The 23,990-nt window shown below is 40.9% G+C and overlaps 1 protein-coding gene across 4 annotated transcripts; it reads left to right on the plus strand.

Moving 5' to 3' along the window:
- Positions 1-2,783: 2,783 nt before the first annotated feature.
- Positions 2,784-23,437, plus strand: mia3 (MIA SH3 domain ER export factor 3). Of its 4 annotated transcripts, XM_080790509.1 has the most exons (28): positions 2,785-3,215; positions 4,663-4,796; positions 4,887-4,973; positions 5,086-7,681; positions 8,211-8,528; positions 9,014-9,147; positions 12,804-12,935; positions 13,218-13,239; positions 13,354-13,442; positions 13,524-13,601; positions 13,720-13,830; positions 14,572-14,643; positions 14,742-14,846; positions 15,732-15,854; positions 15,967-16,051; positions 16,148-16,200; positions 16,302-16,392; positions 16,513-16,651; positions 17,122-17,284; positions 17,489-17,524; positions 17,610-17,677; positions 18,146-18,231; positions 19,371-19,484; positions 20,147-20,209; positions 20,305-20,351; positions 20,478-20,534; positions 21,390-21,771; positions 21,886-23,437. In XM_080790509.1, exons 1-28 carry the CDS (start codon positions 3,095-3,097, stop codon positions 22,146-22,148), a joined length of 5,769 nt encoding a protein of 1,922 aa, XP_080646635.1. In that variant the 5' UTR covers positions 2,785-3,094; the 3' UTR covers positions 22,149-23,437. The 4 variants fall into 4 exon arrangements, with proteins under 4 accessions (XP_080646637.1, XP_080646635.1, XP_080646636.1 ...); XM_080790510.1 differs by lacking the exon at positions 20,478-20,534; XM_080790511.1 differs by lacking the exons at positions 19,371-19,484; positions 20,147-20,209 and having other exon boundaries at positions 2,784-3,215.
- The last annotated feature ends 553 nt before the right edge of the window (positions 23,438-23,990 follow it).

Here is a 23,990-nt window from a genome sequence, read left to right on the forward strand (position 1 = left end):
ATGGACCTTGAACAGTGTTTGTGCCAACTGCCAAGTTTGATGCAGATTGGAGCAACTGCGATATGGCTATTCTGATGGCAGACCCCTGACCAGTGTTAGTGCCAAGTTGCGTTTTAAGTTGCTTGATTCAGTATTTTGACATGCCCCCTTCTTATAAACCCATTGTAACTTCAAACTATTTGACAGGTATTCATTGAAAATACCTGTCCTTGGATCTGGTGACTGATATTATCCTAATATATGAGGGGCCAAACCAATACATTTCTTTTTTATATAATTTACGCTACACTCTAGGACTACAATTTAATTCACTGTGTCGGCACGGACTCTGTACTCCTGGTCTCGGGCAATAACAAATTGAATTGGTTGAAAAATAGCTCTAAAACTCTAAAATCTGCACCTGGCTCGCTGGTAAAGAATATATATAAAGAAACTACCTTTACACCTGGGCAAAACTGAATGCATTCTGGAGCACTCACCCAATGTAATTTTGTCTACAAACTGGTCAGGTCACTACTTGGTCTCACACTTATATCAACTTGCAATGGGCCTTGTCTTCGATATACTTAAAGGATTAGGGATGCCCACGTACCTGTCAAACTACTTAAATAAGGTGAGACACAGTCACAACCCCAGAGGGAGCTCACCTGATCTTGTTCAACCTAGATTTGGCACAAACAAGGGGTTAATTAGTTCTACTGCTATGCCACCAAAATGTGGGGTGCCCTACCAACAGCCTTCAAAATGTGTGACTCAAGATTCAAGATGTTTATTGTCACTTCTTGCCAAACAACCATGAAAGATCGCCTGTCTGCAATTTGTAAGTCGTCCTAGAAAAGTCTTCTAAGCTTAAACCCTGGATAAGGATGGGGATTTAGCAGACTTTTTAGAGATACAGAGCTTTGTAAAGTGGTGTAATGACAACCACCTTGTTCTTAATGTCACACACAAGACACAGGAGATGGTGTTTGACCCTAAGAGTATTGGTGACCACAGGCCTGTGGTCATTCATGACTCGACCATCTCACAGGTCTCCTCATAAATACTTGGGTATCTAATTCTGTATTGAGAACTCACTAACTTGGAATACACATGTGGACAGTCTCTGTAGTAAACTACAGCAAAGACTGCACTTCCTCCGCCGTCTCAAGGTTCATGGTGTTGACCAAAAATGCATGTTAGTGTTCTATCGAGCAGTCTTGGAAAGCCTGGTCAGATTTGGCATCACAGTTTGGTTCTGTAATCTCTCAGTGCAACTGAGGTCCAAATTGTTCAGATTGGTGCAGACTGCAGGGGAAATCATATTTCTATTTATGAGCAGGCTTCACAGGCTAAAAGACGCATGTTTTAAATGGAGAGTTTGTACTTCTGCCCTCTGGGAGAAGGTACAAAGAACCAAAGTGGAAGTACATCAAGTTTAAAAAGTTGTTTGTACCAGCATCAACGAAAATGTTGAACGAGGCTATGAAACAGTAGTGACTTACTGTGAAATGTTAGATTAACCACACTGTGTACAGTGTACACTTGTGTAATGTTGTGTCTCTGTTATGTATTTTTGTTTGTCACTGATGTTTTATGTGTGGCTGCAGCAGGGGTGAAAGCCCAAGACAAATTTCCCTCGTGGACAATAAAGTTTACCTTGACCTTGAAGTCAACAAAATTAATTAACACTGTCTCAATGTGACTGCTCTGGTCCAATAAAAGTCATACATGCCTGTGAACTATTAAGCTATAATTATAATACTACAGAGCAAAAGCATCAGAGGTAAATTACTCAGGTGAGATATGCTAGAGTCAGTCTGCCTCTGGACCTTCACCTCCGCATTCAGGACAAAAATGTTGCCATTGCAGAAGTCAAAATCACAGCACCTCTTGGTCCATCAATGAAGGTAGACAATGTGATCGGGGGACTGAAGAATGTCAGGTGGAGATTTTTACCCTCACAGTAGGATGGAGAAACACAGCCATGAGCCCTTTGGAGTCTTCCGTCCGGTACTATCACTACAGATTACACACACTGACGCATGCACGCACACACACACACACACACACACACACACACACACACACACAGAGAGAGAGAGAGAGAGAGAGAGAGAGATGACCACCACGAGTCACGACTGATGGAGACTGCAAGTTACAGAGACTGTCAGAGAGGAGACCTTTGAATAATGCCTGGTGTTCAAACTAAAGTGGACAGCCTTGCTGCTGTGGCGTTGGCTGTCCATTAGGTGGAGGCAGTTTCTTAATTTGTATTAAGAAACAGATAGGCCTTAACAAAATAGAAGTAAAGTGGTACCCTGGCCTGTTTTCCAAAAATCGCAGAATGTGAAACATATCCCATATCTGTGGGGTAAGAAAACAAAGTCAATTAAGTGTGCAATGTTTGTACACAACGACTGAATAATAACACATTGATAGTGTAGTCTCTAGACAAAGTTTATGAAACATATTATTCAAAGCGAGGGCATTCATTCGATTATGTTCTCGATAAAGTAGGCTACAACATCTATGATAGTCTTGATCTAAGGTAGCCCTGGCCCCTGGTTCTTGACTCATTAATTGGGCTAGATCTAAGGCTAATTAATAGCCTCTAAACACAGTAGTGTATGTATAGTAGGCTATTACACCATATTTTTTGGGTACAATGCAATGCAATAAGCAAAACAAAATAACACAGCCCAGCTCCCCTTCGAGGGCGTTCATTCAATGCTTCCGATGGTGTTGCCTTATGTCGTCCGACTGCTACGCGCAGGCCACCATATGCACTTTGTTAGAATACCGGACTTCCTACCGTGTGTTAGACCATATAGTGCCCAACTTAACTTCACGTCCTGAACAGAGTCTGCTACATGGATAGATAAAAGCAATAACTATAACATTATCATCTCACATATTGCCTCGGTCGTATGTATCTAAGTTTTGCTTGATATTGTTTACATCCTCAGTCAAACCAGAACCTAGTAAAAAAAAGGGAAAAAAGGACACCCTCCCGGCCCCGGATCTACTGTGCTGACGTGTCGGCTTCATCTCTAGTGCTACTCAGTACTCATGCTCAAGCAGCAGAACCTACCCAGGCAACAAAACTGCCAGCATGGCAGCAAATGTCTTTTGTCCAAAAGGCTTAATATTAATACTGTTTAGTCTTATTTCAGCTGAAGCATTGGAGAGAAGGTTCTCTGAATTTAAAAGATGTGCCGATGAGGAGTGTAGTAGTAAGTATGTTTTATTGGCGTCTCATCATCATTCAGTGGTGCTGCTCTGGCTGTGTGTGACGAGAGATTGGACTGTAGTAAGCTGTAAACTGCCTTATCTTTGACCTGTTGACAATCGATGTTTGTAAACTAAAGTGCATAACCTCGCATGGTTGTTGCGCTGTTGTGTATATATTATGTCATGTCCTGGAAATACCTAACGCTATCTAGATAGCGTTAGCCACCTTAGCAGCTAATTTAGTTACCGGGGGCCGGTTTGGAGAAATTCACAACAAACCCTGCCCTCTTGACTGCAAAAACAATGAGTCAGTACAACATTACTAAGTTTACAGTGTGTAGCTGCATTTTCGTGTCGTTATAGGCTATTTGAATATTTCAAATTGGATCAGCTGCAGTTTGCTGGGTTAGATTTTTGTAAATAGCTTTTTATACTGTAGACTTTTCTACAGAAAGCATGAATCCATGGGTCCGTCGTTCCCTATTGAGGCTGACCCCCATCGGATGGGGGAGGTAGAGGTCACTGATGGGGCTAGTCGTCCCCAAGGTCCATGCCTGGTTTTTGAGTGATTGATTTATTAACAGTTTGCAGAATTACAGTACATTTCAAGTACAACTCAATACAAAAACTGTTAACTGTGAGTGGACGACACCATAAAGCTTGTTTACAATATAGGGCCCACCATTTTCAATTGATCATCAAAACATTAAGAGAGTACACTTCTATATAGCCAAAAACAAGAAATCATCATAGAGGAGTTAAAAAGGGTGGACAAAAAAACGTATGCTGTGAGGGGGGAGGTTGAGGGTTCCACATTTTGGTGGCATAGGAGCGAAATTAATTTAGTCCCTTGTTTGTGCCGAATCTGGGTTGCACATGGTTTGTTGAACTCCCTCTGGTGTTGTGGGTGTGGACTTGACAGACAGGTACATGGGTATCTTGGTGGTGTAGTGTATCTTGTGGACCAGACCCATTGCCTTAGAGTTAGACCCATTGGTGGCCTTAGTTTTGCATATTCGCTTTTTATTAATCTAAGTTTAATACTAGATTAGATTTCTGTCAAAAGACATAACGGTACAGTTATCAGGCAGATGCAAATATTTAAAAGTTACTAGAATAAATTTGCATTTGAACCCAATCTTTCTAAATCTAGATAGTGTGCCAACAGATAACCCTACCAGTTGTGACAGGTTTTTCTATCCACACAATGTTCTTTTTTTCTTTTCTTTCTTTTTTTAACCCCATACCTTCCTGAAAGGAGATTATTTTGTAGCTGCAGGGAGAAAGGGCCATATCAACCTTCATAATATATTTTTTGGTACTGATGCTGTAGAGATGGACAACAATGCCTAACATTTAGGACAGGGACGAGTTTACAATTTAATTGGTTTGTGCTGTGTGCTCTTTCCCATGTATTCTTACAATTTAGTGTATATTTTGTATTCACAGTGCTCTTATGTAGAGGGAAAGCTGTGAGTGATTTCTCAGGCCCAGACTGTCGGTTTCTGTCCTTCAAGAAATCAGAAACGATCTATGTATACTACAAACTATCAGGTAGAAGGACCGACATGTGGGCGGGGAGTGTAAGTTGACTATGGTTAATATTTGAACTTCATCAGCTGCAGTATACTATAACTACATGCTTATAATGTGCTGTCTCCTTCTGTCAATAGGTTGGTAGTCACTTTGGCTATTTTCCCAAGGACTTTCTTGCAGTAAATCATATATATACTGAAAAAGAATTGGAGTCCCCAGCTGAGGTATGAGAATACATGAATTGTATCATTATGTAGTCCTTAAATTCATCAAGCTGTGTTTTGTTTTCTTATGTTTTGTTGCAAAAAAAATTCAATATACTTATTCTTTTTACAGGAAACAGATTTTGTCTGTTTTGACACAGGATTTGATCGGTTTGACAACTATGATATTGATTCATTGCTGGGGACCTCTATGCCATTGCCGATGGGGGATATTAATTTAAATAATGGCACATCTGATCAAAGAAAAACATCACTGGTTACAGAAGAAGAAAAAGAGCTATCTGGAGAAGTAAAGGGTACTGAAAACCTGGATGACAATAACGATGATGCTCAGGATCGTGATGTAATTCCAGGTTATGTGCCTAAGCAAGAAATAATGACGGAATCACCCAAGGTGGAGGTGGACATAGACCAAGAGCAGGCTACCACAGAAGATGATGTTTTGGAAAATTATGATTTAGAGGAAAAAGAAGCCAAAGATGAGTCAACGAACCCTGAGCTCAAGTCTTTGCCCGGAGATCATACTACTGCATTAGAAAAAAGACCTGTCCCCGTTTCTGACGGGAAACCTATCCCTCAGTTAGAAACTACTCTTGGATCAACCTTTGACGCTGTAACAACTGATGATGAAGACACTTGGAAGGTCACAGCAAATTATAATGGAAATGATCTTGATTCAAAACTTGTATCTGTCTCTCTTTCTACCACAGAAGATGATGTTTTGAAAAATGATGATTTAGAGGAAAAGGAAGCCAAAGATGAGTCAACAAACCCTGAGCTCAAGTCTTTGCCCGGAGATGATACTATTGCATTAGAAAAAAGACCTGTCCCCGTTTCTGAAGGGAAACCCATCCCTCAGTTAAAAACTACACTTGGAACAACATTTGATGCTGTCACAACTGACGATGAAGACACTTGGAAGGTCACACCATATGTAGAGGAAGAGAGTGAAGAATTGGCAGATTATCATGAAGACTCCAGTGATACCGAGAAGGGAATTCCATTACTGGCAGCAGATGCTCCTGAATCAGAACATCCAGCAAAGGAGGACAGTCCAACAACGGTACATCATCATGATGATCATGATCATGAGACTTCAGAGAAGAACTTGTGGACATCACTAGGGGATAAGGTTTTTGCACTTGTCACTGGTGGAGAAACGACAGCAGACATTTCAAGTTCAGAGGAAGATGAGGAGGAGGATGAAGACGAGGAAGAAAATGCCCCCAAACCCCCTCCTAACACTGAAAAGGCAAAGGTAGATGAGATCGAACTGCTGTCAGCAGAACCACTGAAAGAGTCTGAAGATCTCGTCATCTCCAATCTTGCAAACACTATGGAGATAGAAACCAACAATGATTCAGAGCAATTGTTTGAGGAGGATGAAGACTTTGTAGAGGAGGAAGAGGTTGCAGAGCATGAAAATGAACCAGATGAAACTGCGCTTCCCACTGATGAGCAGCAGGCCTCCCACAAAAACATAGAAGAGAGCACTACAGCAGAGAAACCTTTGTCAACAGGACACGACTTAGACAAACCCAAGCCTCACATATCACAAATTGAGACCACTAAGGAGGAGGAGGAAGGGGAGGCAGAAGTGGAGATTGAGATGCAAGAGATTAAAGCTGATGTAGATATACAGGATAACACTTCTAAGCATCACCTTGAGGATCTCGGCACTGATTTAGAAGACGAGAACTCAGAAGAAGGCTTTGTAGATTCAGAGGAAGACACAGAAGACATTGTAGTTGCAGAGGAGGACACAGAAGACATTGTAGTTGCAGAGAAGGACACAGAAGACATTGTAGTTGCAGAGGAGGACACAGAAGACGTAGTTGCAGAGGAGGACACAGAAGACGTAGTTGCAGAGGAGGACACAGAAGACGTAGTTGCAGAGGAGGACACAGAAGACGTAGTTGCAGAGGAGGGCACAGAAGAAGAGATTGTAGTTGCTGAGGACGACACAGAAGAAGACATTGTAGTTGCAGAGGAGGAAACAAAGGAGACAGAAGTTGATCACAAAGAGGAGGATCAATCTGACCAATATCAAGAACATAAAGCAATAGATTTAGAAAAGAATAAGCATGGGCACATTCACCCAGAATTAACAGAGGAAGCAGGCTTTCCTACTGAGGAGATTGAGGTGGATAAGGAGAGTCAGAAGGAAGAACTCCTTGAAGATGAAAATGCAATTTCCTCCACACGGTCACACCCATCACAGGCAGAAGATGCTGAACCCCTCCTTGAATCAAGCCTGCCTGTGCAGCCTACCTCAGAGCCAGAACACAGCGATGATGTTCTGAGACTGACTCTGCTACGAAACCATTTCAGTGAGCAGTATATGGAGAGCTTCCACAGCATATTGGGTCTCAAGAACCTCTTCAGGGTGGAGGCTATGTTCTCTGACTTGGACTTGGAACTCCAGGCCACCCGTCGGTCACATACAGGCACCTTGGACGACATTGAAAAGGCACTTGAGGCCATATCGGAAGCCTCTGAGAACCCGATCCTGGATGAGATTGAAAAGATGCTGGACGGCCGGGACTTGAAAAGTGATGACTCGCAGCAGAAAGACACAAGCTTGTTTGATGAGGAATCTCAAATACTGGATGATTTCCAGGAGCTTGCATTCAGCCTACGACAGAAATATTCAGTGGCTAGTGACAGTACACTGCTGGCAACAGACACAGCATCACATCTCGATCAAGGTAGTTTGAATTGAATTTATTAATATGAACTCAAAACATAAAGATAAGCAACAATATATGATATGGATAAAGCAGAAATGGCTAGAAACTACAATCACTACAATGTGCATTACACATTGCACACTATAGCAGCAATACTGTACATATTCTACATACTGTAACATAGTCCATGTGTACACTTTAGCAAGGTGTAGGACAGGTCATGTCCATGTCAGTGTTGCCGTCTGTTTTCTGAATTATATGTGGGTCATCAAATGCTATGATGGTATTTTAAATCTTAGTGTAGTCTCACATTTCAATGGCTGACTGTTTTAAAAGTCACAGGTAACTCAGACAAGGCAGTCTTGCAAGAAAGCTACACCCTTCTACTGCTGGATTGATTTGAAGTGTTTACATGTAAGCAACATATGTAATCAGGACCACAAACAGGACAATTTGCTGAGAATGGATTGTTGTGCGTGCACAGAAAATATAAAAATTCACTCAAAGTCATGTCCCTCTAACTTTTTAATTGTGTGTTTTTCAACAGATAAACGCCTACCAATTATAGAGGAAAGTGAGACGCTCTCCCATACAAAAGAAATGCATGATAACAACCACACAGTGTCCAAGGGGGATGACAGCCTCATGGCACCAGAGGTTGAGGAAAGGCTGCCAGAGAAAGATGAGACGGCCAAAGTACACAGGGGGGCGGATATTGTAAAGGAAGATGGAGGTCACTTTAATAAAAACAAAGACAATCAGCCGAGTTTCGATCCAGCAGAAGAAATGCAGAAGGTTCCACAAACAATCCTGGAAAAGCCATTTGACATGGGCATCGGCGTTGAGATGGAACACTCATCCTCAGGTTGGCAGTTTAGAGCTTTGTAAAATATCGCCGTTATAGTCACTGTCAGGACATACAAACCTTGTATGTCCAAAACGATTACTTTTCAGGAAATGGGGAAACCTGTGTTCCTGTGTTATTTGGTCACAAGTTATTGTTAATACTTGGCATTAGTTTGATATTTATTATTATAAAATCCACAGATAGTTAACCACTTGACTAAATATTATTATTATAATAAATAATATATAAAAAAGTTGCAGATCTACAAGCTCACAACATCTCATGACACGTTATGAGGATGTAGGTTGGCCATTTTAGCTACTTTGTTTTTGTTTCCTTTATTAATTCCGTATTGTCATAATTTAACAAAACGTTTATAAATCAGTTCAGCCTGTCTTGTTTCTTTTGTATTTATCAAATTGTTTCAATTAAAAATATGTGGGAAATGGCTGATATTGCTTCTAACTATATATGGTGTAATATGTGTTGTTTTCTACCTTCAGGATCTGGGGACTCAATCGAACCTGTTCCTGACTTTTACGAGGAAGAGGAATTGGGGTTTATGTCAAAAGGATTTTTATATGCAGGCTGTGTCCTTGATTTCGTCAAGACAAAAATTGGAGAGTGGGTCATTCTGGTAAGTTATAAGATCATGCTATTAATAGTCATGTACATGTAACCTTAGTCCTTTTGGGTGCCTGTTTTGTGCACGTTAAGAGATGTGCTTAAAATGCAGTGCATCTAAATGTCAGAATGGAAAATGCCAGTAGCCTTTATGTTTTTCACCCTGCAATCTAGAACTGCTTTTCTAGATTGCTGCACCTTTATTGTTGTGTGGTACAGATCTCCTAGTCCCAGTAATGAGTCTGGCAGACACGTTCTGTACCAACTGCAGGCAGTGTATGGATCCTTTGCCAAGTGTTGAATAGAGGGCGTTACAGTAGTCCAGGCAGGATGAAATTAGTGCATTGACAAATTTAGGGGTGGAAAGGACTGGTCGGTTTCTGTAGATGTTTCTTGTGTGACATTGGCTGACATGGAGTAGATAAAGTTGTGTATGTTACCCTGGTAGTTGATTTAGTTTTTAGTTTTTTTGCATAATGACCTAGACGTACAAGTATATAGCTCAACAATGCATGTACAGAATGGCCATAAAAACACAATGTTAGTCAGGCAGCCTCTATCCAAACTGACAATCAATTTAGTAGAGGCTGCTTAAACTATAATTCCTATGATTGACTTTAGAGTTGGAACCTTTCTTTCTTCTTCTTATGTCCCTGAGGATATTTCAATAAATAGTTACACAATCAGTGATATAAATAGGTTTTCAATGTAATGGGTCCCGGGTCCCAGGGGTGGTCTTTTTGATGGGTCACAGGGACATTTTATGAGTCCTCCTACTTCAACGACGTTAGAGTACAGTACTGAGTACAGTATTGCATCCCAGGACCCCCGGGGGTGTGACATGATTGCGTCCTTTCTCAATTTAGTGAGTCTAAGGGCCATACTCCTATTTTAGAGCAGAAGAAAAGTCGGTTCGGCGCTGTAGAGCCTACAATGTGACGTCATTTGAGGTTCGGGGGGGTGGGTACCGTCCTAAAGTCGACTCTTCGGTGCTACTGAAAATTGCCCTATGGGCCGATTCATACTTGATTGTAGGCTCTACAGCACCGAACCGACTTTTATTCGGCTCTAAAATAGGAGTATGAATCGACCCTAAGGATGCAGGATGCAGGCTATTTACATCATCAGTCAATCATATCCTACAATTTATTTATTTATTGGGCTATTATTATTTGTTCATCTTTACAATATTCAGACTAACATTGTGTTTTTGTGGCCATTTTCTGAATATTTGGATGTCACATTACATAGGGTCCCTATGCATTTATTCCACGTGCTATGGTAGACAGATGTACATAGTACCTCCGTGCAGGCCGTGCTGCGGCCTTTTGGTGGTGGTGAGATGTTTCAAAAGAAACGGAGGCCGGAGGGTATGTACATCTGTCTACCATAGCGCGTGGAATAAATGCATTAGGGACCCTACGTAAACTGACATCCAAATTTCAGAAAACTTTACGGAGGGTACCGAGAGGGGCTAATCCATCCTGTACATGCATTGTTGAGCTATATACTTCATCATCATTATGGGGGGGGGGGGGGAAGAAAGAAATCAACTACCAGGGTAACATTCATTCTTGAGATACCCAGGTCTTTGCAAATGAATGTTTGGAATCCTTTCTGATCCTATTTATCTTGCATGCACCTGATACTCTATAGAGATACTCCTTTCTGCATATGGTACTTGTAAGTCCTAATCACATGTAACAAGGCACATTGGCATGTGAACGTTTATAAAGTCCAACTTAAATGTACACATCAGAGTGTCCCCTGGTTGGTGTATTTTGACTGTTCAACTATACGAATTAAGTTAAAACCTCGGATTATGACAGCTTTATGGGAGGAAGTAGTAGGCCTGCTTGCACAATGTTGAGGCACAAAACTACCATATGCATGTTCTGTTGACGTGTTTCTACCGTGCGGTGTTGTAGAATGTAGACTGAAGTTCAGTTCACCCATGGACTAACGGTAGCGTTGAGCTGTCTTCTCTGCTAGATGGGCCTGAGCCAGGGAAATAACTCGTATATTCACAACTAACGTCGTTGGTTTAACCTGCTGCGTATTGTTTACAAACGCACTGAAGCTTTACTTGCTAATGGTAACAAAAGCCGGTCAAAGCTGTACTCAAACTCTATTGTTGATCGTGAACGGGGTTGACTTAAGTTAGCCGGCACACAACCTTAAGTAATGATTGCTTAATCGTTCGCAGTCTATCGTCTTTTTATTTATTATTATTTCCCTCTCCTTGACGGGGTTGGACATGTTCTATTTTGTTGGACATCTTTCTGGATAACGTTAAGACTCGCTATAGTTAAAGCGTTAGCAAGCCATCTGTCAAACTAGCATCGCTAGGTCCATTCTTGTTTATTTTATGTGCTACAAGCTGTCATGGACAGCGATATATTCCCTCGGCCTATGGTGGACTCTGATCAGCTTTACATGTTTTTTCTAAAGGAGATGCAATATGTAAGTAGAACATGAGTTTGTTTCTCTACTCTTGACAGCCTGAGCAGTTGAGTTGCTAAGCTAATCTGGCCTCCTCATTAGCATAATGGAGGAAGCTGTGTTGATGTGAGTTTCATTCACCAGCCTTTTTAGGTTTAGGTTGAAGTTAGCTCTGATCCATAGCTCTGATGCGTTGCATTAAAGCTATGGATCAGAGCTAGGTTGAAGTCTGCATTGTATTTGACCCCAAGGGACAATTTTGTTTAGCAGTAATGCTATGGCAAACATTTACATACAATATAGACATAATACATATATTATTTTGCATGAACACTGGTACACAGTTGAAGCCAACTTCACTGTTGTTGTCGTCAATGTTACTTGTCAAGTTGTCGCCAGAACAAATTATGGGATGCACCATATCATATCCACTGAAATTCACAGCACCCTTGAGTCTAACAAGCCCAATCGCTGATCCCTTGTTGGTGTCAACTCAGGGGTGGTAAAATCTCCACATGAGGGGAGCAAATTTAAACTCGCCCTGGGAGGCTGCTGTTTTTTGTTAATAGATATGTTTGATTAACTGTCACATCCCTATGATAGAGTACACTACTACAGATTGGTTGCAGTACTGTGTTGCCCATCATGGTTGCAGATAGTATTAACCAGTGTATTGCAAAGGTAAAGGTCACAAGACCACAAATCCAGAACAGTCCATCCAGCCTGTAAACGTACATGTTTTGGGGTCTAGACCTATTTTTACACTAGTTAAATGTAGCTGATTACGTTGAAAGCAAAGCCTTACTGCTTGTAATACCAAAGAAGACTCCGAAGTATGGAAGTATCACAGGAATCAAAATTCTTGATCCCCAAAGACAGATGTTTTATTGTGATGGAAGGACCAATGTGAAACAAGATACATCCCAATAATCTTAAGTCTTATATTTGAGTGTACTAATAAGCACTCAACAATTTTAATATTTAACGCCAAGCTTTCTTTGTTCAAAAATGTATTTGTGGTGATCAGTGTCCTTTAGTAATTGTAAATGTACTTTAGTCGATACAATTTTTTCAGAGTAATTCACCAAAACTCATGACGTCATGAGACAACTTTGTGCAAACATACTTGTCTATAAAACTGATTGTGTTTTTCCATTTTAAAATGTTTGTTTTTGTAATTCTGTAATTCACATCACACAATAACGTAACGTTTGCGTGTGTCCTCAGGTGATTTCGCGTCTACCAGAAGAATGGAAGCCAGGGGAAAGCTTGTATGGATGCCCATGGCAAGCAGTCGTCATCACAGCATTGGTTGGAGTGTTCAGTGTCATGCTTTTCTTCTGGAAGACAGTGTTGGCTGTAAGCATAATTTTATCATGATCTAACACTATTGTAAAAACTGTTAATTTATTTATTAATTTAATTATTAACAGAACCAAATGGTATAGCATTCTTCATCTGAAACTATATTGCACACAACAGTCTGTAAAATATGCCAAGGCTAACACAGGAAATCCAACTAGCTGTATTTTCCTATTGTGACTGATCTGCTGTGGCTGGTTGAAACATCAATCAATTTTTAAATCATGTTGATAAATTAAACCAGTTTGATTATCAGTGATTAATCTGTGTCCTCTTTAGGTGAAGAAGCGTGAATATCTTGGTAAGTTTTCACTCTCTTCCTTTTAGTCATTACGTATGTGAAAAAAGCTATTTCTATGCACTAATAACTGTAGAAATTCAAACTAATTGTTGGCTGTGTTTGATATTTTATAAGTGGATGAAAATGGTCTCAATGACCGAATGAAGACCCTCAAAAAAGAAAAGGATGATGCCATCTCAAAGATTTCAGACCTCCAGAAGCATGTAGGTTACACATTAAGATAAGTCTACCATCTATGCATTAGTTATGTCCAGCAATACATGTAATAGTTTTACCTTTCTCAGACTGAAGAACTGAAAGAAAAGCAAAAGATGTCGGAGGTAACAAGCTGCAGTGCCATGCAAAGGAACCAAGAGCTGGAGGTGAGCACAGAGGAATATACATGGATCTATTTTTGTTTTGTGTTAATTGTGCACCCTTGATTTCTGGTAGCAGTAAAAAAAAAAAAGCCTTTCATTATCTTCACACTTATCTTTACAGGACATGGTTCTGCAGGCCAGAACACGAAATGATCAGATCGCTGGAGAAAGGAACAAATATGCAAGGCTTCTTGAAGAAGAGAGGGCAAATTCTCTGAAAAATGAGAGCCGAGTGAGTTTGAATTACTTCCATGGCCCTCTATGATGTGTTGCAGATATAAACAAATGGGGCGGCCACCACCAAAAATACAAAGTAGATGCATTTGTTTGTTCTCTATAGGTGAATGGGTGAGCTCAAAATAGGACTAACACTATAGTAATAGACATTTGATAATTCAACACTAAGACACAAGAGTCTTTTATCATGGTTATTGCTAGTGTTGTACAATTATTTAATCTAAAAAAAATTCAGACACCTATGCAATCTCATTTTGTGAAGAATCGTGCAGCACTAGTTGGCTGGCCAATTCATTAATTATTGGTGTTACATTTCTATAAATTAGCCCTCCTCAATCGGAAATGGCCACTCATTGTTCACTGTTCAACTTAAGTTATGCCTGGCGATCTAGCCAACAACCAGTTTGCCCTTTGGTGTATTATGGCTATTAGTACGTGTGTGTGTGTGTGTGTGTGTGTGTGTGTGTGTGTGTGTGTGTGTGTGTGTGTGTGTGTGTGTGTGTGTGTGTGTGTGTGTGTGTGTGTGTGTGTGTGTGTGTGTGTGTGTGTGTGTGTGTGTGTGTGTGTGTGTGTGTGTGTGTGTGTGTGTGTGTGTGTGTGTGTGTGTGTGTGTGTGTGTGTGTGTGTGTGTGTGTGTGTGTGTGTGTGTGTGTGTGTGTGTGTGTGTGTGTGTGTGTGTGTGTGTGTGTAATATCTTTGTCCTCTTAGCCTCATGATGTTTGCTGAATGATTTCAGATTGAAAAATTGGAGAAGTCAAATGGAAAGGTGCAGCTCAGTAGGAAGAAGACTCAGGAAGCACTCGCTAAGGTACATGTTACGTGGCTTACGCAATGTGTATAAATTCTCAATACACTCCTGTTGCGTTTGTATTTTTTCAGTATCTCAATGATTCCTTTATCCCATAGATCACTATTCTTCTGGACGAGGCCAAAATTCGCGAAGAAGCCCGGACCGTTCAGCACAAATGCCTTGAGCGGGATCACACTGCACTAAAAGAACAGAACAAAACGGTAAGACAGACAGACACACTATTGTTTGGCCCTTTTGTTGCTACGGTCCACTTCTTGACAGCAGTCTAATGTGGGTTTTACAGGAAGTATGATTTGATAAACAGCTTTATGGATTTTAACCAAACACCTTTACGGTTCAAACTACAGTCCAAAGGGCAGCTTTTCTGTAGACAATTGACTTTGATTGCAATTGTTAGTAGTAGCTGAAATCAGAGGTACAGTGTCTATGGACCACAATGGAAACAAGCTGCGGCTTGTTTTATTAATCCATTTTGTCGCTTTTAATTGGCGATACTGTGCTTTTAATTTGTTGCCAGTAAAATGTTCTATTCTATCTACTGAAAGTTAAGAGTTATTCTCTAACGGATGGATTTAATTCAACATAATTATTGTACCTCTACAAGAGTAATTGTAAGATTCAAAATGGGGGTGTGCAAGAAGTGGAAAATGGAAACATTTAGTCTGTTAAGTTTAATTATAAAACAGATCAAATTTGTGTGAACCTGCTGATCATGTAAAAAAACACAAACTTCACAACTTCTCATCTTAAATAGAAACTAGGAAGCAATAAGTATTTTTGTGACATAATACTGGACATTTGGAAATTACACTGCTCAGGGGGAACTAATTATTTGCAACTGGTGCACTTCATTTCTTACAGTATTTGTAAATGTATATTCTTAAAAAGGTTCTTTATCATTAATTCATAACATCTTTATGCTTGCTATGGTTTATTCTTGCAGTTTCCTAAGCAAAGATGTTAAGCGAGTAAAGTATGCGAGTAAAGGGGGTACTGGATTCAGAAATCAGGGGAAGGGGTACTGAAGCGAAAGGATTTTAGAACCCCTGCCTTAAAGCACCTCCTGATTTCACTGACTCTTACAGCTCAAGGTTACTATTAAAGGATGGGAGGATAAGCACAAGGAGATGAGTGAGCAGATCAAGGTTTACCAGAAGTCTCAGAAAGAACTGGAGGACTCTGTGGTTCTTAAAGATCACAATGTGGAGGTAAGAAGTGTTTTTCTGTTTTTAATTGACAGTAACTGGCTTGCCAAAAAAACATAGATTTTTGTATGTAAGGGTTGCTTCATGTCAGCATTTCTCACTTGTTCCATTGCAGGTGCTGTCTGATCTGTTGGCTGACTTGGATGCCTGTGATTTGCAAAAAAGTGACAAAGTTTTACCCAATGGTGAAGTAGCCATTGGTAAGTTCCAGCCTATGTGTAAAAGCCAAGGAAATTCACAGGAAACGGCAGAGTAGATGAACAATTATTAAATTGACTATGACTGTTATTTTACAGACAAGAAGACTTCCATAAAGAACAGGATTAAACAGATGATGGATGTGTCTCGAGTGAGTTGCAATTTAAATTTATAAAGCTCCTCTATGTATGTGAAAATACAGTGTTAATCTTAGTCCTTGAGTTGATTCACTAACTACTGGTTTCTTCCCAGATCCAGACCACTCTAACAGTGGTAGAAGAGGAGCGAGACAGATTCATGACCAAGCTCCTAAATGAGGAAAAGGCTAGAAAGACAATGGAAGGTATGTTGATCACATTGGTGCTCGTGAAAATGAGCACCAAAATTATTGTTCTTTTTAGATCCAAAACCGTTCCTGTTTCTTAAGAAGCCTCTCTTTACACAATTGTATTTTGTTATATAGAACAACACCAGGAGCTAGAGCATTCCATCGGAGCCCTCAAGGGTGATAAGAGCCACATTGAAAACCAATACAAAATCCTCCAGCAGAAGAATGAAATCATGACTGAGATGTACCAACAGAAGGAGAATGCCTTGCAGCAGTAAGTGGCTTGAAAATGTCCCCAAAAGTCCCAAATCAAAGATGCACAAAATGCAAACACTCCCTGCATGTCGTTGTAAAGTGGATGTCCTTTCCCAATTCCCACACATTGTGGTATTGTTGCTCTGAAGAATAATCCTCAATTACAGTGCAATTGTCATGCCCCTCAAACATCTGGCTTTCAGACATCATGTCATCAGGCCAAGTCTATGGACTTTTTGTTTGTCTTATTCATGCCCCTGACATTTGGTTCTCGAACAAATATTAGCGATTAACAATTTTATTGTGTCTTTTTTGGAATTGAACTTTTTTTATAACGAGCGCTCGTTTTTACGAGCGAGTAGAGAACACTGTTGTGAACCGTAATCAATTTATATTAAAAAAGGCGATCTCGACACGGAGGGTATTTGGACCAGGAGGCGTCGAAAGGCAATCTCGGCGGTAAATTTGTTAAAATGTTTGGCCTCATAGGAGACTGACCAAAGAGGAGTTGGACCGTCGTAGCAAGGAGTCGATGCTGTCTGAGGTTGGCGGTAAGGCTGTGGAAGCTGAGGAGCAGGTCAGAGTCTTAAGACAACGCATCAACGAAATGGAGGAGCAGATGAAGAAAACGGAGGGGGTGTATAAGGAGCAGGTCAGAGCATTCAGAGTCTAGAATTATTTTTGAAAGGGTCAAAGTTGTTTAATTAATGCTGTTAAGGCTCATTTACACAGTAAATTATACTTAATAAAATGGTGTATTTGAAACTTCAGTCACAAATGCATCCTTTTTGTCATATATAAACATACATTACGCTTCATATTCTGACTGTTCATATATTTGTTCCCCATTTTTCAGATAAAAGAGCAGGAAAACAAAACTCATTCAAATTGGGTATGTTTTATAATGTTGTGCAAGTATTACACTTATTTTTCAGTAATACACAACGATTCCTATATAAATGATCTGTCTCTTCCAGGTGAATGCGCGGAACGCAGAGCGAGCTCTGAATCAGGAGAAGCTTGAAACATCCAAGCTGCGTGAAAAGTGAGTGCACAAGGTGCCTGTAGTGAAGGAACATAATGGTGTTTCGGCCATATTAATACATATTATATAGCTATCTATTCTATATTTCAACTTTTTATGTATTTTTCGTAAGTTAATGCCGTACTTCATCATACTTGTAGATCGGCTATGTTCACTTTCATTGTTTTTACACGAATAATGGAGGGTATGCGCATGACATCATCATACCTTGAAGTTATGCAGGAACGCCTACTGAGTGGCAAAAACTACTTTCTGGCCTTGACAGCCTGCCTATCTGATTGTATTGTTAAACAACGTTAAACTCACTTTGCCACTCGATTTGCCATTGACTTTATGCATGCGCATGCCCTCTATAATAGAACCGTTTTGGACATAAAAGGTTTCCACCCGAAAGCAATGATTTTCTACAGCTACTGGTGGGTTTTTAATAATAACATGGGTTATATTATATGTACGTTTCCTGTACAGATTGACACAGCTCAGCTCCCAGCTGAATGAGCGCCGTGCTCCTCTATTCCGGCCCAACTCTGGACAGAACACAGGTCCCCGTCAAGGTAACATCAGTCTCCACATTTGACATGATATTCTGTGGGGACACCGGGACAGCTACCCATCCTATAGACAGACTACTAGAGCATTTAGCTATGGATCGCACTGTGGTCTACTCAACAACACCTGGCCATACACAACCATGGTGTTTAGATACCATTTAGTTTGATTTAGATACAATACAACTGGCACACTGGCATCAAAATGCATCCATAGTACATGATTTGATCTTGTGCTTAGTCTGCTTACTTCCATGTCAAATGCGATTCTACACATTAATAAAATGTTCTCTTTCTATTTCTGTGTGCCAAAGTAGAAAGGAAAGCTTTTCCTCCACTCATATCGGGTGCACTTGATACCCAGTCACTTGAAACGGTGGAGAACAGCAAACTGGTTGCAGTAATTAAGTGTACAAGTCTGTACAATGGCAAAACATCTACCTCTGTTTAGCTGTTTGATTTTTCCTCCGCCATGACCTATGGTTTAATTGATTTTGATTGAGAAGTCTAGTGATTCAGAACCTTTGTCGCCAGGCAGGAATTAATTAGAAATCGAGAGAAATCTCCACCCAGCTGGTCTGTCAGTGTCTGCCTGGCACCGAATGATGTTGGATTGTACTGTAACCCATAGAGGGCAGTGTTGCCTTTGCAGTAGTCTCGCGTAGCCAGACAGCTATTCCATAATCCCCGAATGCTATATAGAGTGGAACTACACCGAAATTGTGTAAAATATCTTTACATTTTTACATTTTATTTATTTATTTCATTTTCTGCTAAGCAACAAGCTATATATGCTTAGATGATCTTTATTAATATTAGGATAAATTTGCGCGACTGTAAAGATGAAACGGATGTGGGGAGGAGGCTCCACTTCCGCTTTATATTTTACTCATGGTAGAGCTTCCGTTGCTCCAGACTGTATGACAGAAGCATTTGGAAATTGTGAGAGGCAACAGTCTGGCAACGTGAGACTACTTTTGCAGTGAACACCAGATTGGGATCAAAGTCAATTTCCAGCATTAATGAAGTGACCCTATACATTTACTAACTATAAATAAGTGTTAGGAGTGTTAAGTTTCTCTTTAAGTCTATGCTGCTAATTTGCCAGCTGTTTCTTGATAAAATGGCTGGTTTGATCAAAACAGGTGATTCGTATGGGCCCTCGCCTGTGAGCGGGGGTGCCCCATCCCCCCCTCCAATGATGGAAGGACCACGGCGTCCCCCTTCTGCTCCTGTAGGGAGGAAGATTGATCCGTATGGTGAGTCCAGATGGACAACTTTACTCCGCTGATTTTGCGGAGCCATTTCACAACCTTTCTTCAACCTTCTACCGCCCAACCCAACATCTGGCTCCTCTTGCATGTGACCTCTTTTAGCTTCTTTCACAGCCTTGATTTTCTTCCCAATGCTTTCTTTCCCTCATCCTGATTCTCCTTCCTCAGTTCTGCATTTCCTGCTGCTATTGGTTTCTCCCTCTTCAGTAAAATCCTGATCCTGAGTCTTTGTTTCTCTTTGTTGGAACACCAGACTGGTTCACCTGTTGCTTTAAGACGGTTTCTCTTTTGATTGTTCTCCCCATGGAATGGAACTAACCTGCTTTCTTCACATTGCTTTCCCTGTCTGTTCTTTTGTTTTGCGTTGTTGATGTGTTTGTTATCATCAAAACGGCGTCATAGGAACTGGCCAGTGAATTATGTAAATAGATCCGATGAAGAAAATAAGCATAATTAAAATTTTCCTTCTAAGGAAACGTTTGCTGTCTTTGTTCTGGACCTTGATGCTTTTCCATTATTAATTATAGTTCTGAAACCCAGGAGCAATCATCATATTTCCAATGCTCTATACCACTGAATTTTGATGTATGCAGAAAATAAGATCTGGAGATGTTCTGCACTTTTTTCATCTTCCGCTGCCCCTGTAGGTCCACGACCTCCATCAGATCCTCACGGTCGTTACTTTGACAACAAACTCACCTCTGGGATTGGTATGTCTGTCTGTTTGTCCATCCATCCATCCATGGTTTGGAAGCTTTTCTTTTCTCACCAGATCTTAACTGTATGCTGTTTTATTCTTTTCTAGACATGATGGCCCCACGTACCTCTTCGCCTGCCAACATGGACACCTCTGTAAGTCTTGTTAATCGGACTCTCAAATGCTTAAAAACCCATAGCCTCTCTCGTTCCACGTGTAGGCCTAGAACTTCTGTCTTCATGTTCCTTGTCTTCATGATCCATGTGTGTGTCCTTGCTCAGACTCCACCGATAGATTCAGACACACAGGCTGAGGCCTACACTGAGATTCCAGAGCCAGTGAGTATAGAGTGGCCAGAGGGTTATGGTACCAGGTTTAGGTGTGAGGTCTTCTTCCCTAAAGCTGCATGCAGACTTTGGGAGTGGACCATGACGTTTGCTTTACTGATGTTAGGGCTGGGCGATAACTTCAAATCTATCATGATTATTTCAATCTTTTGCCTCCGTTATGATAAATTAACAATACATTTATTTAAAGTGCAAATTGCAGATCTACAGGCTCTGCTATTTTCGCTAGTATGGCACCATTTCACAAGTATAATACTGTTACGCTCTTTGTCATGGGTAAGGGAGTAACACTGTGAAGTGATTAATCCATTATAAAATATCTATTACGGTAGATTATTTTTCTTTTTCGGGGCGATTCATTGTAAATTCATTCTACATTTCTGTTTCAATATATTTCCAGTTAGTTGCCCAGCCCTACGTGTTGTGCAGTTTTGACCTGCTCTCACAGCACTGAATGAAGTGCTGACTCCAGCATCACTTGTGGATGGAAATACTCACCTCTTTGAAAATACTCACCTCTTTGAAATTTGAAATTGTAACATCTGTGTAGCATTTGTGAAAATTGTCTTGTTTTCTGGTCTATAACATCACAGTGTTTGGTTAATGGTCACGTGATTGGTTTTTGGCTAGCTGTACGTTTGGTTTGGGCGTAAAATACATGTTCTTCTTTGATCACTACTTGGCTGGGTGTAAAATACATGTTTTTCTTTGATCAGTACTTGGCTTAATGCATCTGAAGTTGCTCAAAGAGGAATATTAAATTAAATTAAATTTCACTAGAAACTAACAGCATATGAGCTGTTGCTCTCCCTGACTGTTACCTATGTCTCCTTCTCTGTTGCTCAGGGCCCTGGATCCTTCATAGCCTCTCCAATCCGGGACTCACCTGCATCTGGACCCCATGGCCCTCCAGTAGCCCTTGGACCCCATGACCCTCTGCTGCCTCCTGGACCCCATGGTCGTTTCCCACCTCCTGGGCCCCACAGATCTGTACGACCCCTCGGTCCCCACTACCACCCTGGTGCTGGGCCTGGGCACCACATCCCTCCTCACGGGCCTCCACTACCTGCCAACGGACACCCAGGCATGCCTATGCCACCGCCTGGATCCATGCCATCCAACGGGCACGCATTTCGACCCAGACTTGGCCCTGACCCTCGAGGTCCACCACCTCCACACTTCCGTCCACCTCTGCCTCATCATTTTCCCCCGATGCTCCCACCACCCGGTATGTGAACTGGTTAAACCGCACTTTTTTTCTCATTGTGGTGATGAGCTGTGTAGATTTTCCCTCCACATTTGACCTTATGTTAACAGCTCATCATTTAACCATTCTGTCCAGGTGTCCGAGGCCCAATGGTACCACGTCCACACTTTCCTCCTGACATGCGCTTCCCAGGACCACGTGACCACGGATACCCGCCTGCACACCTCCCGCCAGGAGGTATGTCAGTCCATCACAGTGACTCTTTCGCTCAGGGTCCTCCTGAGGGACACCAGAATGCCCTTGGGCACCATACTGTCATTAGACAGGGGCAGGACTTGGCCATGAAGGCCAATGCAACCCCTCAGGACTCAGACAGGTCAGCCATGGCAGAGCCTTAAAAACAATACCTAAAACCATGGCTGAGAACTTGGAGCAAACCCTGACCAAAACTCGCCGCAATTAACAACTCATCTTTTTTTTCTTTCTTTCTTCATATTTCAACTAAGGAAGAACTGTCCAATAAAGGTTTATGAAAACATACTCTTCATTATCATAAATATACACTTCCATTAAAGCTTCAGAAAATCAACTGTGTCCTAAATTGATAACTTGAAGAGTAGTAAGGATTGTCACTTTGTGACACAGCTTATTGTGCAATAACATTTCTATTGTATGCCTGAGTATTTTCAATTATTTTAAAGTGCAAGACCACTTTGGTAGAGGTTTGGGTTGTGTAGTTACCTTGCCGTGATGTAACTCCAAATGTGGACAAGAAAAAAATTGCTCCCGTGATTAGAAATTGATAATTCAAAATATGCTCCTCATTGACTTACATTGTAAGCTGAAACAGCTCTCAAAGTCACTCAGTGGCGGAAACTCCGTGGGTTCAGAGGCGCGATTGAACCCCCTGGCATTTTGGCAAAGGCGCGACTGAACCCTGTACTGAACTGCAGTAAATTATGCACCCACTGACTGTCCACTGAAATTTCCCCTCCCCAGTGGTCATGTTGTCATGCACGTAGTCACATACCTTTACGAGGGGTTACAAGATAGGTGTTGGGCCGCCGCCCATGCCGCATTCAAATGCTAATAAGGTGGCTTTTGTTTTGCTGCCAGGTAGAGAGTACAAATGAGTACAAAACTCGTTTTTTTTCCACCGCTGGGGGGGGGGGGCGTGGCTGCTTGAACCCCCTGCCGTTATAAGAACTTTCCGCCTCTGAAGTCACTCTAGTACGTAAACTAACACAAAGTTGATTCAGACAATATAGAGCCTCACCAAACCTCGTACTGTTTTTTTTATAAAAATGTTAACTTCCTGTCAATTTTACTATTTAAGATCTCGATACGGATCCAGTCCGGGTTTTATTCCTAATAAAAATGGCAAAACCAGCAGGAAATTAAACGGTAATCTACAACCCAAACCTCTACCAATTGGTCTTACCCTTTAAGTTTAAGTTTTGACAAATAGCATTGACTTGTTGGGGGGGGGGATTTTTTTTAAATGTCATTTCCTGTGGAAATTATTTTAAAATGGAGGAAGTTCTATCATTTCAGGAATACCATCACCTTTCTCCCAAAGCTGTTGCTTTAGAATGAACGGTAAAGGAAATGTGTAATTTGATGGCCAGATGTATAACTTATTTTACTATGTTCTTAGAAATTTTATTAATAAAGATTGCAAAAGCTATTGGTGTTGGCCATTGCTTCCGGATAAACTTGCATAGTTTGAGGTTACAGTCTGTCAATGTAAATATTCACTTATTCTTATATGAAATTATGACGTGGCTCTGCAGGAGGTTAGCCATCTTTAAAAGGGTCATCATCGTGCTTGAATATTCTGATGCCTAGGATTCCTAAAAGGCTTGATATACTTTAATGCGTGCAGTGTCGGGCAAGTAAACAAGCTTGTAGATTGGCTATTGTCAGTACTACGCAACTAAGTATAAATCTGACTTACGTTTGACTATTGAGTAACCGACTTATTTAAGGGACCTGATATTACAGTACAGTGATGCTCCAAATCCTTGAATAAGATGCATAAAAGTCCTGGGTTGAGTTGCTGTCGTCTTGTCCCATCTTGCAGTACAGAGTGCAACCCAGTATTTCCTGAGATGTCATTGTTACAAAAAGTATTCGAAACATGCCAAAATGAATCTGAACTGGCTATTGTATCAGAATGGGTCTATATAGAATAGATCGAGTGATGAGCCATGTCAGCAACTATTTGTCATTTATTAGAA

This window comes from Protomyctophum bolini, assembly GCF_963924005.1.
Source record: "Protomyctophum bolini genome assembly, chromosome: 19".
NCBI lineage: Eukaryota > Metazoa > Chordata > Actinopteri > Myctophiformes > Myctophidae > Protomyctophum > Protomyctophum bolini.